The sequence below is a fragment of the Meleagris gallopavo genome, chromosome 2 (assembly GCF_905368555.1).
Source record: "Meleagris gallopavo chromosome 2, MGAL_WU_HG_1.1, whole genome shotgun sequence".
Classification (NCBI taxonomy): domain Eukaryota; kingdom Metazoa; phylum Chordata; class Aves; order Galliformes; family Phasianidae; genus Meleagris; species Meleagris gallopavo.
The window spans coordinates 14,747,097-14,763,095 of NC_139405.1; the positions used below are offsets into that span (position 1 = coordinate 14,747,097).

At 44.5% G+C, this 15,999-nt stretch overlaps 2 protein-coding genes across 4 annotated transcripts; both read right to left on the bottom strand.

The window, feature by feature from the left end:
* Nucleotides 1-2,333: 2,333 nt before the first annotated feature.
* DTD1 (D-aminoacyl-tRNA deacylase 1) lies at nt 2,334-14,552 on the bottom strand. 3 transcript variants are annotated; one of them, XM_085219029.1, is made up of 6 exons: nt 13,891-14,044; nt 12,314-12,404; nt 11,127-11,362; nt 8,964-9,061; nt 4,424-4,600; nt 2,334-2,947 (listed from the first exon to the last, which is right to left on the bottom strand). In XM_085219029.1, exons 1-5 carry the CDS (start codon nt 13,931-13,933, stop codon nt 4,445-4,447), a joined length of 624 nt encoding a protein of 207 aa, XP_085075155.1. In that variant the 5' UTR covers nt 13,934-14,044; the 3' UTR covers nt 2,334-2,947; nt 4,424-4,444. The 3 variants fall into 3 exon arrangements, with proteins under 3 accessions (XP_085075155.1, XP_010704886.1, XP_085075156.1); XM_010706584.4 differs by lacking the exon at nt 13,891-14,044 and adding an exon at nt 13,535-13,779; XM_085219030.1 differs by lacking the exons at nt 2,334-2,947; nt 4,424-4,600 and adding an exon at nt 4,607-5,609 and having other exon boundaries at nt 13,891-14,552.
* A 238-nt stretch (nt 14,553-14,790) lies between these two features.
* Nucleotides 14,791-15,685, bottom strand: SMIM26 (small integral membrane protein 26). The gene is made up of 2 exons (XM_085219032.1): nt 15,490-15,685; nt 14,791-15,206 (listed from the first exon to the last, which is right to left on the bottom strand). The coding sequence occupies exons 1-2, from the start codon at nt 15,638-15,640 to the stop codon at nt 15,019-15,021; spliced, it is 339 nt and encodes a 112-aa protein (XP_085075158.1). The 5' UTR covers nt 15,641-15,685; the 3' UTR covers nt 14,791-15,018.
* Nucleotides 15,686-15,999: the final 314 nt, after the last annotated feature.

Here is a 15,999-nt window from a genome sequence, read left to right on the forward strand (position 1 = left end):
AAAATGCCTTTTGAAAAAGGATATTATTGTAATAATTCTTATCCTCTCTGGTTACAGCTGGAAAGGTTACCATGATGAAAATAGGAAAAGAAACAAACAAGGAAGGAATGCTCACCTGTATCCGAAGATCTACGCTCACAGGAAAGACTCCACAAGGAAGGGATCTCCAACCAGAGATCCTTTGCCAGTGGCAGTCAGCCCTTAAATGGGATCTAGGAGAGGTTCAGCCAGGCTCCACCCCTTCTGCTCACACAGCTGAATTGTCTTCACCTGTGCTCCCAGGGCTGACCGGTCCTTTCCCCAGGTGCTCCATCAGTGGCTCAGGCCGTTACTCAACAGTTCCATACAAACAATGAAAATTAGCAGTACATTTTCAAAGGACTCACAGCATAAATTCCAGTTATCACTGGGGGTTTTCTGTTGAGAGTATGCTGTCAAAAGGAAAACAAGACCTATAGCGTACAGAGTAACTATTTTGATTTCGACAGAGGATGATCTGCAGGCATTCCCTGTTAGCTAGTTCTTTAAAACAGAAGTTACAGAAAATATTTATATCCAGATTTATATTCTCTCCCAGGTACCTGCTGGGAAATTCAGATTTTCAATTTCAATTAAAAAAACAATGCAATGTTTTTGCAGACTTCTCTCACATAGAAAAACTACCAGGTGTTTGCAGAAATCATACCAAGGATATTTTATGTACTTTCACACGTGCATATGTGTTGTGAAGGCAGAATTGCTTGCTAAAGTTATGATCAGCTTGTAGTGTACAGAAGCTGTAAAAAACACATAAAACTGTAAATAACCAAAGCCACACTAAAATGAGGTGGATCCTGTGCCTGAAGTCTGTAGTACTGACTGACCCTCATTTGGCATCTTCATAATTTTCACAGCACTCTGAGGTTCCACACTGATGATGATCTTTTTCACCTGACCTCACATCACAATACAGTGCAAGGCAAAGAAAGCAGCACCAGCACAAGTGAAGGCAGAAAAGAATCAGTAAGACTCCATCAGCATCTGTGAAGCATTATCACCAGAAAAAACAGCTGTAGGCCATCTGATTTTGGGGTTCTCCCCAAAATATCTAGGCTCTACCTGCAGGTCTTTGCCCAGAGGACAGCCAGCATATAGCTGGAGATCAGATATTGCAGGGTCCCTGGAAGAAGAGCTACTTTATTATAATTAGCAAAAACTGTCCACAGACCTCTTTGATGATCATCTTCTGACTTTAGCCCATAAATCACATGAAAGCGAACACTGGTAAAACTCCCTGCTTTGTGAATCAGGACAGGAAAATGAAGACTGTAAGTCTAAATCTGTAGAAAAGGGAACAACAAGCAGAAACTTATCATTCATGACTTTGTCCCTTAACATTTGTATGAAATAAACAACAGGTCATTTTCAGCATTTGGGGGGGGAAGGGGAAACAAACAATATTCCTTCCAACTAAGATCTTACTCTATTTCACAAACAGCCAACAAAAGCTCATCACGCCACTAGAAACCAGCCAAGCCCCCAAACCACAGGAATGTCTGTTTTTTGCTGACAGCTTGCTATAAGCAAGAAAAAAAAAAATGGAACAGATAGTGAGTTTTTAAGTGACATAATTAGCATCACAAATACTTCTCAAGGGAGGCAAGCTCCAGCTTTGTTTAAGCAGAGAGAAAGTGACTGGCTGTTAGCCAAAGCTGTGGGGACCTGCTGCTTGGCTCCCTGCTCAAACACACGTTCTCTGAGTGAACAGACCATGTGGTCTCCTTGCGCTTCTCCAATCAGCTATTATCAGTGAGTTGACCTTAAAATCTTGTAAAGAGCTGTACACTAAGCATCCTGCTCATGGCAGGCGGCTTGGGAAGATAATAGGACTAAGACAGCCCTAGAGAATGCACTTTATAAAAGGTACTACAACCTCTGAAAGACGACCAAGATATTCCTCTTCACAGACTTTTGTTTTCTCTGCCTCGGTTTGGTAACTGCCTTGACTTTTAATACCTGAAGGAGAGTAACTTCACAGCCTGCTGCATCCTGACTCATTTGCTGACAGCTTCCAAAAGCTGTTCTGCCCCTGATTAACTTGACATAAATGTGAACAGTTGCACAATGCAGCATACGGAGCAGCTGCTGACAGATTTTCATGATCACTGTGAAGGATCTAAAGGACTTACTGCATTGTAAAGAGCAAACATTTTAGGGCAGCAACCTGACTTCCAAGCTTCCAAATGACAGGTGAATGAGTTGCACTAACAGGTGTTACTTTTGCTCTGGGTCACTCATCTCACACATTACAATATCTTAGGGATGCAATATGCAAAGACCAACAGGCACTCAGCTAGCATCATTTGTTTAATAAAGTCTTTTCTGTTTTTAAAAAAGTTTACAAGACAGACGTGTTTCACATGATAAACAACTAGCGTCTGATCTTTCCTTTTAATAACTTAATCCATGCAGAAAGACCAGACTGCCTAACTTGATGTTACATAGCAGTTGAACAATATGCCAAAATATACACAGACCTTCATGCTGAGATGGAAACAGATAGCACATGACATCATAGAGCTGCAATCAAAGTACAAGCTTGCTCGAATGATTTTTAGAATTCAAGTGTAAGTTTAAGGAAAAACCCTGATTTATTTCTGAAATGTAGCTTATGTACCAAGAGTGAATGTTCTGCTACAATCTGCCTACAGCCATCCTTTATTCGGCAGTCATGTGAAAACACATACACAGAAATGTTACAAGTCCTTTTTACTACTGGTACTACACATTAACAACTGAATCTGATAGCACTGCTTTGGTTGTTTCAATACAGAATGATGTAATTTTCTATTGTCTTAGCTCTGCTTTTCCATTTTCCATTTTTATCCAAAGTCCCCAAAGAGTGGTGCTGAGGTGAATGTCTATTAGGTCTCTCTTCAAGGATCCAGTGCAGCTTTTGTATGAGAAACTGTGGAAGGCAAACAAACAGAAACATTACTGGAGACTCAGCATAAAAGTACAGGATTCCTTCAACTTACACAGAGAAAAGTATTTTGACTTACTGTCACAGCACATAAATTTAATGCTATGTTATAACATTTTAGGAATGTTCAGCAATCTAGATTTTCAAATGCTACTGGAAAGGTCAGTCAGATTAGAGCACTCTAGAATGCAAATTCCTGCCCTCTAAAATGTTCCTATATCAACATAAAACCAGAAACAGTGGGTGAAAGCTTGTATTCCTGTAGCACAGCAGTAAGGCTAACAGCTGCTGAGAAATAGTACATTTTTGCCTAATTTCTTAAGAAAATTTTCTCCTTTCCAATGTGACTACTCATCTCCAATATCGAAACAGGTACACTGAGCATAAAGCCCAAGAGAGCAAAACTCGTGATTTCAATTATTGTATTACATGACAATACAGTATTATCTGCAATCTAATGAATTTCACACCACTCTTTAAGCTGTTCTCCATGAGGCCAGAAGAAAAAAAAAAAAAAACTGTGGATTTGAAAGTTTCTTCGATTCTTTTTCCAGGTCAATCCAAAACAATAGTGTATTTCCAGAAATCTACTCGACATGCCTTATTCAAATGAATTCAAATTACTATCATACAGGTAATAATATGGACTTCTATAAAGCAGACATCACGCCTCAGTCTTACCACTCAGGAAGCTTGAGAAGAGGGAAGAGGGGAGGGCAGAGGAAAGATCTGAGTGATGTGTGATATTGAAGAGTATAAATCATATGCTGGACTGCAACCTAAGGGTAGGAAAATGAGGGAAAGGCTAGATCTAAACTTTGCAATGTTGTTCCTACTTAAACTGCCAAGTGAGGGCTCCATTGTGCAAACGAGGGAAATAATACTTTCCTGGGTTCTTGGAAGCTCAAAACCAGCAACACAGCCCATTTATTTTAGAAAAATAAAGATAAAAATAATTAAAAAAGGAAAGCTGCCATTTTCAGTTCTGGCCTATTTCCAATTTTCCACTTTCGTTAGTGGAGATTATTTATTTATTAGGGTATTACAAATAGTGGGGGCTGTTCCACAGTGACCAGGCTGCTAGGTATAGACAAGAGAAATCATGCATCTCAGCTCTGAAGAATACAAAGTGGGATTCTAAGTTAAGTTACTGCTGTGCTGTAAGACAAACATTTAGAATTGCAGTTTCAGCCTGAAAAACAGTCACAACCGGGGCAGACTCAGAATGCACACTTCCAGCCAAACACACAGCTGGGAAGTGGTTTTCACCCACATCTCCATTCTGGCAGGCCACCTGCAGATCGAAAAGGAGGTTATCCACCAGTAACATTATTGGGATTCCACCTTTCAACATTTCTAATGCAGCTCTCAGCAGAATCCAGGTACTGCTTCAGTAAAGCGGCCAGGGTTTGAGCCTGCCAAATGGGAGGACAAGACTTCACAGGAATGAAAAAGCCATACCTGAGGCCTGCTTTGGATGAGCTATGGCTCTCTTTCCGAAGACACATCTCCTTCAGCTCCACTGCTTGCACTGGGGTCATCTTTGTTACGGGGGGCATTTCTTTCTCTACTTGATTCAGAGGGTACCTTGGTTCTGGTCTTCTCTTTTCTTTGTTGTTGCTTTTCAAGTTTTGCCAGCTACTCACAAAGCAAGGACAGTGAGGAAACAGTTCTGAAATAATCTGATTTCAGAAGACAGTATTTCTAAAAAATTGTAAATGAGCATTTACAGCAAACTTGTATCTCAATTCATAATACGTATGCGTGGATCAGTAAGACAGAAAAGGAAAAACAATAATAAAAAACAAGAAACAAACAAACAACCCAATAAGGCTTGGATTGCCAGATATTTGGAGAAAACAGTGAATTACCATGCAACAACATGATCACTTCCCTAAGTGGATTGACCTTCCTCTGCTTTCCAGAGCTTCTTTCCTGCTCACCATAACATGCCAACATGGGAAAGAATAAAACACAAGGACCAAAAGAGGGAGCTGAATTCCACCAAGCTCCTGTACTGTTTGGATGGCAGTTTTGAAGTTGCCAGGTTTCTAATAACAGAATAGTTTAAGTTCAGCCACCCAGTACACAAGAATACTTATATTTTTGCAGAAAAAGAGATATCCGAACCTTAGCATCACGCAGGATGTAGAGTAACCATTTCAAATCAGCTTGGACAAAACCTTCAGCTAGCACTGCTTGCTACCTCCCTTATTAATATTTTCAGTGTTCCCAGTAGAGTCAAACTAAGCTGGTATTATTTTTACATCTCTTTCCCATTTTTCAGAGAAGCAGGCTACAGTAAGTTTTGGGGACACTACAAACTGAGAGTCACTTAAATCACTACGGACACTTCATGTAGTTCATCAGTTCGGTTAATTTCCATCAATTTCTGATTTTCTCAAGTGCTTCCATGACAATTCCCCCAAGATAAAGTATACTAGTCATAGAATCAATTAAGTTAGGTATGTGTGCTGATTATGAATTAGACTGGCTTGTGGAAGATGCTTAAGATGTAAATCTGAGCTGTGAGTCAGTATGAGCTTTGAGGACAGAATGAGGAGCCTGGAGAGGATGTACAGCATCCCCTTGTATCTTATCCCACATACATACCATCCTTACACACCTGTACACATGTACTTCCAAGCTGAAACAAAATATCTTTAATTAGTTTTATCACTAATTACAGAGTACCCCCAGCACAAAGCCAAATCAGTCAAAGCTGCTGCCTCAAACCTAGAAACAGCTTTTGCAGTGTGTACCCCATACTTTCACTGCAGCACCAGGCTGCTAGCAGTGATCTTCACTAACAATGATGCAGAAAATAATGTCTGAGTAGCATGTTGGTCTCTAATTTATCTCTACATTAAATTTCATCGTTTCTGTAAACTACATGATTACTAATTATCATAGAAATCCACTCTTCTCTAAATAGTATCCTTCTCTCTCTTATTAATTGAAAGAAAAACCAAAAAGCCTCCCGTTATGGGACACAGAACCCACATACATGATATATATTTGTTCATACATATTACAGAGGCAGAAAGGACTCAATATATGATAGCTTTACCAATAGCATGCCAGTATCGATAACACGTATTACCAATCCAAACATGCCTACACTGGCCATCTTCCAAGATGGTCTTGAGGGCAAATAGCACGATACAACTTCCGAAATATACGCACTTATATACGTACATATTTTCTTATGTACAAAGTGACCATGTGCTCTGCTGAAATCTCTGTTGTATTTATATTCTAGAGTAAAGAGTATGCAACAGATGGTCTCTAAGGTTACTAAAAGGACCTCAGAAATTACATAGTTCTGTAACTAGTTTAGCAGGACAAGGGGAAACAGCTTTAAGTCGAGGGAGGGAAGATTTAGGTTGGATGTCAGGGGAAAGTTCTTTACAGAGAGAGTGGTGAGGTGCTGGAACAGGCTGCCCAGAGAGGTTGTGGATGCCCTGTTCCTGGAGGTGTTCAAGGCCAGATTGGATGGGGCCCTGGGCAGCCTGGTCTAGTATTAAGTGGGGAGGTTGGTGGCCCTGCATGTGGGCAGGGGGGTTGGAGATTCATGAGCCTTGAGGTCCCTTCCAACCCTGGCCATTCTGTGATTCTGTGACAGTTTGAGAGCGGCAATGCAGTGCAGAAACACAGATGGCAAACAGAACAGCAGATGTTCAGACATAAATCCAGATCCATGCCCTGTAGCATCCCCAAGGCTCTAGGCATGACTACTCAATCTCTCCCACAGGGCAACATCTTTAACAGTGGAAGAGAAAAACAGGAGCTGTAATAACCTTGAATATTTAGGACAACACCCACGTGGGCATGAGCTGACCAAAGAAAAATGACACAAGTTCATTTATATACGAGAGAAGAAGGTCATTTGATAAGCTGTATTAATCCTTGTCTTATTATGAATAGAATTCTGCCTTCTGTTAAACTACAACAAAGGTAAAATTCTTAAGTGTAGTTTCATCCATCTGAAACTCAAATACTACTGAAATGAATAAAGATTTGTGCACATCTCCATGTGTGTTCTCCAATCTGTCCATGCAGCACAATAAGTCTATGAACTAGAGTTCAGACACAAAGATTAAATACACATTTCTTTGTACTCATAAAATACAGACTCATCTTTATTAAGCAGGCAATAAATCTCTTATTTTTTTTCATTTCCTTGCTTATGGAGAGCTTGTGTAATTTAAGAGGACACTGTAAGAGCACTCTATCAGAAAAGAGCACTCTGCACGCTGAAAAAAACAAGGCAGCTAACTTTTTGGTATTACAATGAAGAAAACTTCAGGCAGGCAATTCCAGTTCAATGTAACCAATGCTTTTCACACAAATACAGAGGATGCCGACACCCATCTCATCTGAACAACTATCATGAGCTACTTGTGTCTATTGAGTTGCTGGAATGCAGTCAGGCTGGTGAAGGGACCAGAAAACAGAACACATGAGAAGAGGCTGAGGGAAATGGTTAGTCTAAAGAGGAGCTGAAGGCTGAGCTCATCTCTCTCTACAATTACCTGAAAGGAGGCTGCAGTGAGGATGCTACTGGTCTCTGTTCTGAGGTGGTAAGTGATATGATGTGAGGAAACAGCCTCAAGTTGTGCCAGGGGAGGTTTAGAGCAAATATCAGGAAGAATTTTTTCAGGGAAAGACTGGCTAAGTATTGGAATGGGCTGTGCAGAGAGGTAGTGAGTACCCAGCCCAGGGGTATTTAAGGAATGTGTGGATATGGCACTTATGGACATGGTTTAGTGATGGATTCCATAGCGTTAGGTGATGGTTAGGCTTGAGTCTCTATTGCCTTTCCCAATCTAAATGATTCTGTGATTCTCTGTGCAGTGTAGCTAGGTCTGCATAAGCAATGAAAAGTTCAAAATTGTAACATAAGATCAGACATCCTCTATCTTGAGCTTTGACATGCAGTTACACTACAGACAAAAAATGTGCAGGATTAGAATCAGCGGCTCTCACCCTCTTTTGACAGTCTTAACTGCAGACCTAGTTAGCAGGACTAACATGGAAAACAATTTCATATGTAAAACTGCAAACGCTGACCCTTTTATCCAAAAACACCAACCCAGATCAGTTGCTCAGAAACTGCTGGTCCCCTGCCAGCAGTTAGTACCTCTGCTATCCTTCTTTGGGGAGCAGTATCTTGTCTGACCCAACTTCTGCATTTCTGAAGCATGGAAGAAGGCAGAAATGTCTTGGAATATTTCAAGTGTTTGAGATTATATTCCTTGTGACAATACACAAAAACGCAAGAGTCCTCAGACCACAGAAAGTAACTTTTCTTTCCTGCCACCATACCATGGATATTTTATATTGCTGAGACACTGCTGATAAACATAAACAAATTTCAAACTATGTCGACATTGCTTTGCTCTGAATGAATTGCCCAAAACATAGAATAATATTTTTAACAGAGGTGAACATTTACATTAGATTGACAGCTCTTAAGCTCAAAGTGGAGCTTTCTTCTCTGCCATCCAGATTTTTACACACTATTTCCTGGGCAAATCAGCAGCAGCTCAATTCCTCTGAGAGGGGATGTGAGTGCTTATATCCACAAGCAGCTGTTAATCCACACACAGAGCTGCTGCCGCTGCTAATTATGTACAGCTTGGGCTGATAGCACCTTGTGCTAAGCTGTGAGATTTCGGACAGACAGGGAACAGGTGAGTTCCTGCTCTAGGCAAAACATCACAAAAGGATGCAGAATAGAATTTGAAGGTAAAACAAAACCAATTCCAAACCAAAATACCTTGGCCACTAAGCAATTATTTTACTTTCCAGAGGCTGCATAGAAAGCATGAAATCGTCGTGCCTAAGGGAAGCTGTACTGCTTCACAACAGGAATGCTTCCCTGGGATGATGCAATGCTTTCACACATTTGTGTCTCATAAAGGCAGATGTACACCTCTGCAGTGAAGGTGTAACCTGGACACCCATTTCTTGCAGACAGTCTCTCTGGTTTGCTTACCTGTTTAGGGTCAACAGCAGCAGCTGGGGACTCGAGCTCTATTGTTACAGGCCCATCATTCTGGATGTGTACCTGCATGTAGGCGCCAAACTTGCCGTCTGAAAGGGGAAGAAAAGGAAGTGGTAAAAGAATAGCATTTACCAAAATCTTTCCCAAAAATGCTACTGGAGGAAAGGAAGAAGAAAGACAGAGGAAATAACAGCCAACTAACAAGGTGCAAAAAACACTAAAAAAAAAGTCTACATGCGCTTAGCTCTGTGCTCTGATTCAGTGACAATAAATACACAGCTAAGTACAAAGACGTCCACATGCTCACAAAATAGAGCTAGCCTGCAGATAATCATGGTGTTCACAGTTTAGGATAGGCAGTAGTTCTCTCAGGTAGGAGCTAAAATTGTAAAGGATGTAGCAGATAAGCCTAGGGCCTAGTCCAGCTAGCCAAGCTGACGGCTTGAAGAAATCTTATATATGGACAAAGGACTGAAGAAAGAAGCCTTTTGAAACACCTGACATTGACTACTTTAGAACAGGGAACACTGGTTTGCAGTTGATCCTAATCTGACAGAAATACTCCTGTATTCCTGTCTGGAATGTAGGCTTGGTCAGAATTTGGTAACACGGGGAGATATTCCAGACCCAGTCATGTCCTGAAAGTCTGCCAGAAGTTTGCTATTTACTTAAAAGTAAAAAGGAAGAAGGCTTGTTTGAGCCATATCCTAACAGATCTACTACTCAACTGCTTTTCCAAAGGCTGCATGCCACGAGTCACTGTGACCCAGAGAGACAAGCTTTGGCAAAGCCATGCACTGTAGCACCACAGAAGAGATTGCTGGCAGTAGCCCAGCAGCTGAGGAAAAGGTTCCTGGGCCTTTGGCTCATTATTCATCAAAAAGAGAAGATTAAAAAGCTGCTGTCAAAATACAAAATGTTTGAAAGCATATCAGAAACAGAGCATTTTCCAAATCTCAAGAAGAAAGATGTAAATATATAGAGATATATCCATTTTTATGGCCGTCCTTTCGGTGAAAGCAATCCCATGCTAGCTTTCTACTTTACCTAGACATAAACATCCAAATCAACCAAATCTTAGCAGAGCAAATCTTATTCCCACTCACTTCTCAGGAAAGTTAAAATTCAGAAAGCACTTGGTCTAATGAATTCAGAGCATAAGCTTGATGTTATGAACCAAAAGGGATGCATAGAAGGGGTATGAGAAGTGCATTCCTTGTCACCAACAAATGTTAACTGGAGGAATACATCAAGCCATTGGAAGGTTGACACCAGACAAGCATTTCACTGTGCCTCATTGGAAAGCACTGAATGATAAGGCTGGGTACCTGAGATAACTATCTTTCACCAACAGTCAAAGTGAAGGTGAATACCCAAAGCTTTCTCTAGCTAGTTTTCTGCCTCTCCCTCTCAATTTTTCCACTTCAGTCTGTTAATAATCCATTTAAACAAACACACACACACACACACACACACACACACACACCACTTCTAGATTCTTGTCTTTTGGACAACTGTACCAAAAATTCAAGTTTAAATCTGCAAATGGCCAGAAATCAAACAGAAAAGATTAAGGGTGGATAGAGAACAAAAGTAAAGGGAAGCCAGGCATTTTCTGGTGAAAACTGTTGCATAAATGGCATACATTTGAGAAAAGATAGTCTAAATGAAACGCTGTTTTCAAGTACCACATTACACCTCCCACTATCATCGTTATCACTTATCAAAATGTAAAAATAAAGTGCCAGATTGAGATGCACTGTTCATCACACACTGGTGATGCCTTCGAGCCTGACTAACCACCTAAGTCTCAGAAGAAATGTTCTGGGTTATTCTAGCACAAAGATATCCACCCTTTGAGCAAGCCTGGCATCACACTTATTCTCATAGTCTCATAGCCTCTCTGGGTTACATCATCATTCCTGTTGAACAATTACTGACAACACGAGAACATCTGAACATCAAGGCATTTCAGAGGAATGCCAGGAAATGGTGTGGCTACAGGAAGGCCAGATGGATCACTTACTGCTGCATAAAGACACCTCCTTTGCAGCACAGACAGAAACTCACAAAACAAAGTAGCGATCACAGAAAAGCACATACACACAAAGTTCATTGGTCACAGCAAGGACCTTACCAGCCTTTTGCCCTTACCTTTAATAAGCTCTGGTTTGTAGGCTTTTCTTAGCTGCTCTAGGAAGTTGTTATAAAAACTCTCCGCCTGCTCTGTGGGCATTGCCATGTGGTAGTCAGGTTTGTTTCCTTTAAGGATGCACTGGAGAGTAAATTGGCTCACACACAACACTTCGTACTGTTTATCCATCACACTTTTGGACCAGTGCTTCCCACTTTCATCTTCAAACACTCGCAAGTTTAAGATCTTTCGAACCCTGGGAGAAGAAAAAGATTTCTGAAATTTCACAGTTGACCCATTAAGGATCAACAAGTGCAGGTAACACCTGGCACGCTGGAAGAGATAAAAGGGATGGCAGACGCACATTCATTCTGCCACCACATAATACATTTCCCTTGTCCCTTCCTTCCTAAATCACAGAGATCTCCCCACATTAGGCAGAACCATAACTAAGAAAGCCATTGGTTGTACTTCATGTTTTTATAGAGCACAAGACCAGGACAGAACAATAGCGCGTTACAGAGTGTCATAAAGATGGTGCATTAAGTAAAAAAGCTTACTCTTCACTCTCTGATTTTATATGTCACAACATTACTTAACATGCACAGATTTGGAAATTTTAATCCTCCTACTGCACAGGCAAATCACACTCAGCATGACTGAAATGAAATGAGATCATCTTAAATGATATTTGTTTTCAAACATGATTCACATCTCCTCCTCCATCTCCTCCTCACACACTTCCCAGACCGACCCCACAGCCCAGATGATGACAGCACTTTTTCATGAGGATGATGAGGAAGGCAGTCAGCAGTGCAGAACTACAGGTGGCAGCGAAGCAGGGACTGGAACTTGTCCTTAGGGCTGGTTCCTGGAGGTAGAGGCTGGAAATGACTGGCTTGAACTAAGATGACAAGGATCAGGGAACTTTCAACACACGCAGTCTTGCAACCTCACTTATGGTTCAACTCTGATACCATGAGTGCATGCCTGTCAACTCTCCAGTCTTCTGCTTATTCTTTTAGCTTCACATGTTCAGCATCTAGCAACAATTAAGTGCAACGAGTGCAAAGCAATTCAAACAGGAACTAATGCAGACAAACCTGCATATTCCAACAGAAAGAGTGCCTTAGCTACAGAACAGGTATCACCAAATCCAAAATGCACAAGCAAAAGAAGAAAAAGTGAAAGGAAATACGTGACTTACATGTGCTCCAGCTCTCTTTGCGTATCTTCTAAAGAAATGCCCAGCAGCACACAGAGGCCTCGTCCTATAGAACTTATCTGTTCACCACCCACTGGGAAAGGGGAGAAAAAAAAAGTAAGATGAAATCATAGAATTGCAACCAGATCAGGTGCTCAGAGCACCATCCAGCCTGACCTTGAATGTCTCCAAGGATGGGGCATCCACCTCCTCTCTGGGCAACCTGTGCCAATGCCTCATCATTCTTACTAGAAAAACTTCTTACTTATATCGAACATAAATCTCCCCTTTTTAGTTTGAAACCATTTCCCTTTATCCTATCACAACAGATCCTACTAAAGAGTCTGTTCCCTTCTTTCTTACAGCCCTCCTCTGGATACTGAAAGGCCACACTCAGGTCTCCCTAGAGCCTTGTCTTCTCCAGGCTGAACAGCCCCAGCTCTCAGCCTGTCCTTGTAGGAGAGGTGTTCCATTTCTTGGCTCATTTTTGTGGCCCTCCTCTAGATACTCTTCAACAGGTCTACACCTCTCCTTTACTGAGGACTCCACATCTGGATGCAGCACTCCAGTGAAGGCCTGACAGCACAGAGCAGAGGGGTGGGATCACCTCCCTTACCCTCCTGGCCACGCTTCTTTTGATGCAGCCCAGGATACAGTTGGCTTCCTGGGCTCTGGGGGTACATCGCTGGCTCATGTCCAGCTTGCCATCTACCTGTGCCCCCAGGTCCCTTTCAGCAAGGCTGTGCTCTATGCATACACTCCACACTTGTACTGACAGCGGGAGTTGCCATGACCCAGTTACAAGACCTTGGCACCTGAATTTGATGAACCTCATGAGGTTCACCCTGGCCCACCATTGGAGCCTAGGTCCCTCTGGATGGCATCTCGTTCCTCAGGCATGTCAACCACTTTGCACAGCTTGGCGTCATCCACAAACTTGCTGAAGGGGCACTGGAAACCACCGATAATATTTCAGAGCACCGGTCCCAGCAGTGCCCCAAGAGACACCACTTGCCTCTGATCTCCACTCTCCATTGACCACCTCTCTGCATTCGATATGAAGATTTTTGCCTACAATTGGACCAGCAGCGCTAAGCACAGCAGCAGCAAACACACTCCAATCTTAGGAAAAATGACCCGACTGAATTCAGTGAGCATTCCCCATTTCCGTGCCGCACCACCCCCAACAGCTGCGAGAAAGTCACGCCTGTTAGGGCCTCTTACTCCTCATCCGAAATCGATCAACCCACAGCTCCGACCCTCCCGCTGAGCACAGAGCTCCTTAACGGCGGTGAGAACAGAAGGCAAGCGGCCGCAGGCGGCACAAAAGGCGACTCGGGCAGCGCTGGCAGCACACGCCAGCAGCGCCGGGACAACCGAAAGCCATGCGCCAACCAAGGCGAAGCGAGGGGGGCTCCGAGGGACAGCGCCGAGAAGAGCGCGGATGGGGGCCCGGCCGCGGGGCGGGAGGAAGGAGGCGGGGGCGGGCGGAGCAACGCTCCAGCAACGCTCCGCCCGCCCCCGCCTCCTCTCCCTCCGCCCCTCCGGCTCCGGTGTCCTTCCCGGTGTCGCGCACTGACCTGTGACACTGGCCTGGGCCACCCGCTGGACGATGGCCTTCATGGCGGCGCGGCGCGGGCCCGGCGCAGGGAGGTGGTGGCGCTTGGCGACGGCGGCCGCCCCCTGCTAGCCCGCGCCGCTCGCAGCGCCCCCTGGCGGATGGGAGGTACCGCCGCAGTGCTGGAGCGGCGGGCCTCGCCGGTACGGGCGGTGCCTATAGAGAGGCAGCCCCTATGGAAACAGGGCTGCGTACAGACCGAATGCCTACAGAATGGTGGGGAGGGGTTCCTTTCCTCTGAAGGTGGGGCCTTTCGATTTTTTATTTTTTTTTTTTTATTTTTTCAGTAGTGCCTATAGAAAAAAACAACTGGAGGTACCAGCGCACCCATACCATTCCCTTCTACAGGAATGAGGCATCCAGAGATACCCACGGAAACTGGCAGCTTCCTTCTGAAGGGAGGCAGCGCCTGTAGGGACTGGGAGAAGCCCCTGAAAAGGAAGTATGTCCACGAGGACCGGGGGAAACTGTATAGAAAGGAAGGTTGCAGTCACAGCAGGGAGACAGCACCTTAGAAAGGGAGACAGCATATATTAAGATCCTATAAAGTGACAGCAGCTCTAAGAGGAGCTACGGAAAGGAGATTTAGCAAACTGAGGGAAAGGGGGTATAAAAACAGGTGCCATGCATCAGGGGACAAAGCTGTACACCCTGTCTGCTTCTTTTTGAAGGATGACAACAATTCTTACACCCTAAAGATTAAATTGCATTCCTTCCCGCTTAAAAATTCTTTAGCATTTTATTTTGGACCCAATGGTTTGAGAGAGCAGCTCATGCACAGCAGCCCCTATGTTGGGAAACCTGCTGAGGCACCTGGCCAGCACCCTGGACAACACTCCAGCTCACCACCATCTCACAAGACTCCACAGAACCTAGTTCACATTTAATAATTTGAGTACGCGTGCAAAGAACAGCATTGATGTGAACAGGCAAGAAAGCCTGCAAGTTTTGCAAAGGAATTTCAGACAGGGATCTGTTGTTTTGTTTCAATAATGCGACAGAACCTCTCAAACCAACGGCACGGTGCCAGACGACAGGACCACGTCCTCAGGCTCTCCTGCACACCACAATGTTCCGCGTCCCTGACCGTTCAGTTCTCAGAAGGGGGACGACTACTGCTGGCAGTGAAGTTGGCTGTCATACGCCGGAGCAGCCGCGTGAGAGGAGGCAATTCCTGGTTGTACGTCATTACCGTGGTGACGTTTAACCCCATGGGCTTATTTGTAACCACCCTATCTCTGAAGTGCTCTTCGTTCGCCTTATCATCGCTTTCGTCCTCTAACGAACGGGGAGAGAAAACAAAACAAAACGAAACGAAAGAACTTCGCATTAAAACGTGCCATCCTTTCCTCGGGCCAACGCAGCAGCCACAATTACGACCAGACTCCCCGCCGCCTTCTCCGCCCAGCGCGCCCGCCCGCCTGGGCCAGGGCCAGGCCCCGCCCCCTGCCGGCCCCTCAGCCCGGCCCTCCTCTCCCGCCCCAGCCCCGTCGCCGCCCCGCCCCGCGGTGGCGATTTGAGGCGCCGTGCTCGGGCCTAGAGGGCCGCACCGGCCCCGTACCGTGCCCGCCGCCGTTCTTGTAGCTGTAGTGCAGCACGCCCCCCAGCACGGTCCAGCCGCCTATCGAGTACAGCAGCGCCGAGCGCATGTTCCACAACGCCGCCCGCATCGCCCTAGCAACTCCCGTGCGCGGGGCTGCCGCTACGCGCATGCGCCCTGACTGGGGGGTGGAAGTAGAGGGGCGGAAGATGGCGGCGTTCTGTGCGAGGAACCGCGCATGCGCTAAAGCTGAGGGGCGGGAGCGGAAGCTGGCGGCGCGCGGAGACCTCGGCCTTACCGGGAGCCAGAAGGCGCCTGCCAGCACGGTGCTGCACGTCGACCTCCAGCCCCGCTGCTCAGAAGTGTTCCGCACTGTATTTTCTTCACGTCCCTCTTTATTTCCACATAAACCTTCAAATCCGCGACTGAAGCCACGTGTTGGAGAGCAGCGAGTGGCATTATCTGTAGTAGTTGGTACCTCCCCTGGCAGTGTGTTTTCAAAAACGCACATACACAGCTCAATGGGAGACA